Source organism: Nanorana parkeri, unplaced genomic scaffold, assembly GCF_000935625.1.
Source record: "Nanorana parkeri isolate BGI_ZX_2015 unplaced genomic scaffold, ASM93562v1 scaffold5169, whole genome shotgun sequence".
NCBI lineage: Eukaryota > Metazoa > Chordata > Amphibia > Anura > Dicroglossidae > Nanorana > Nanorana parkeri.
In genome coordinates this window covers 6,123-6,521 of record NW_017311429.1, presented here as the reverse complement: position 1 = coordinate 6,521, position 399 = coordinate 6,123, and the positions used below count along the sequence as shown (strand labels likewise).

Here is a 399-nt window from a genome sequence, read left to right as displayed (position 1 = left end):
TTTTGGGGGAGGGGGCGGGGGGGTTTGGCCGCCGTCTAATCTGAATGGCTTCCTCGGGAGGATATGAAATGAGCTGCAGGAAAGACGCGGTCAGATAACGCTGGGAATGGCGGACTGGAGTGTGCGATGATCCAAGTTCCAGAGATATCTCCGGACCTCCAGCTGTGGGGATTCCTCTCTGACTGCGCAGAGGTCACGGAATCACTTTCCTGGATGAAAATGTTTCCAGCGTCTGTGAGAATCCCGAAATGTAGACCTAGAGTCACACATGGGGGTCTGCCTCCGGGTCTGGAGGGTCCCAGCCCCGGCACTCCCATTGGACGTTCCTGTAAACCCCGCCCCCAGTATGCACCCCTTCTTCCCATACCAGCAGAGAGTGGGCCGATATCCTCCTATAAC

General features: G+C 56.9%; 1 protein-coding gene across 1 annotated transcript in view; it reads left to right on the top strand.

The window, feature by feature from the left end:
- Nucleotides 1-126: 126 nt before the first annotated feature.
- Nucleotides 127-399, top strand: part of LOC108804102 (phosphatidylinositide phosphatase SAC2-like) — a gene marked incomplete at its 3' end in the record, with an annotated part of 6,236 nt that continues 5,963 nt past the window's right edge. The window contains exon 1 of the mRNA XM_018575863.1: nucleotides 127-234. Within this exon, the coding sequence (XP_018431365.1) occupies nucleotides 127-234 (108 nt within the window). The remainder of the gene's footprint in view (nucleotides 235-399) is intronic.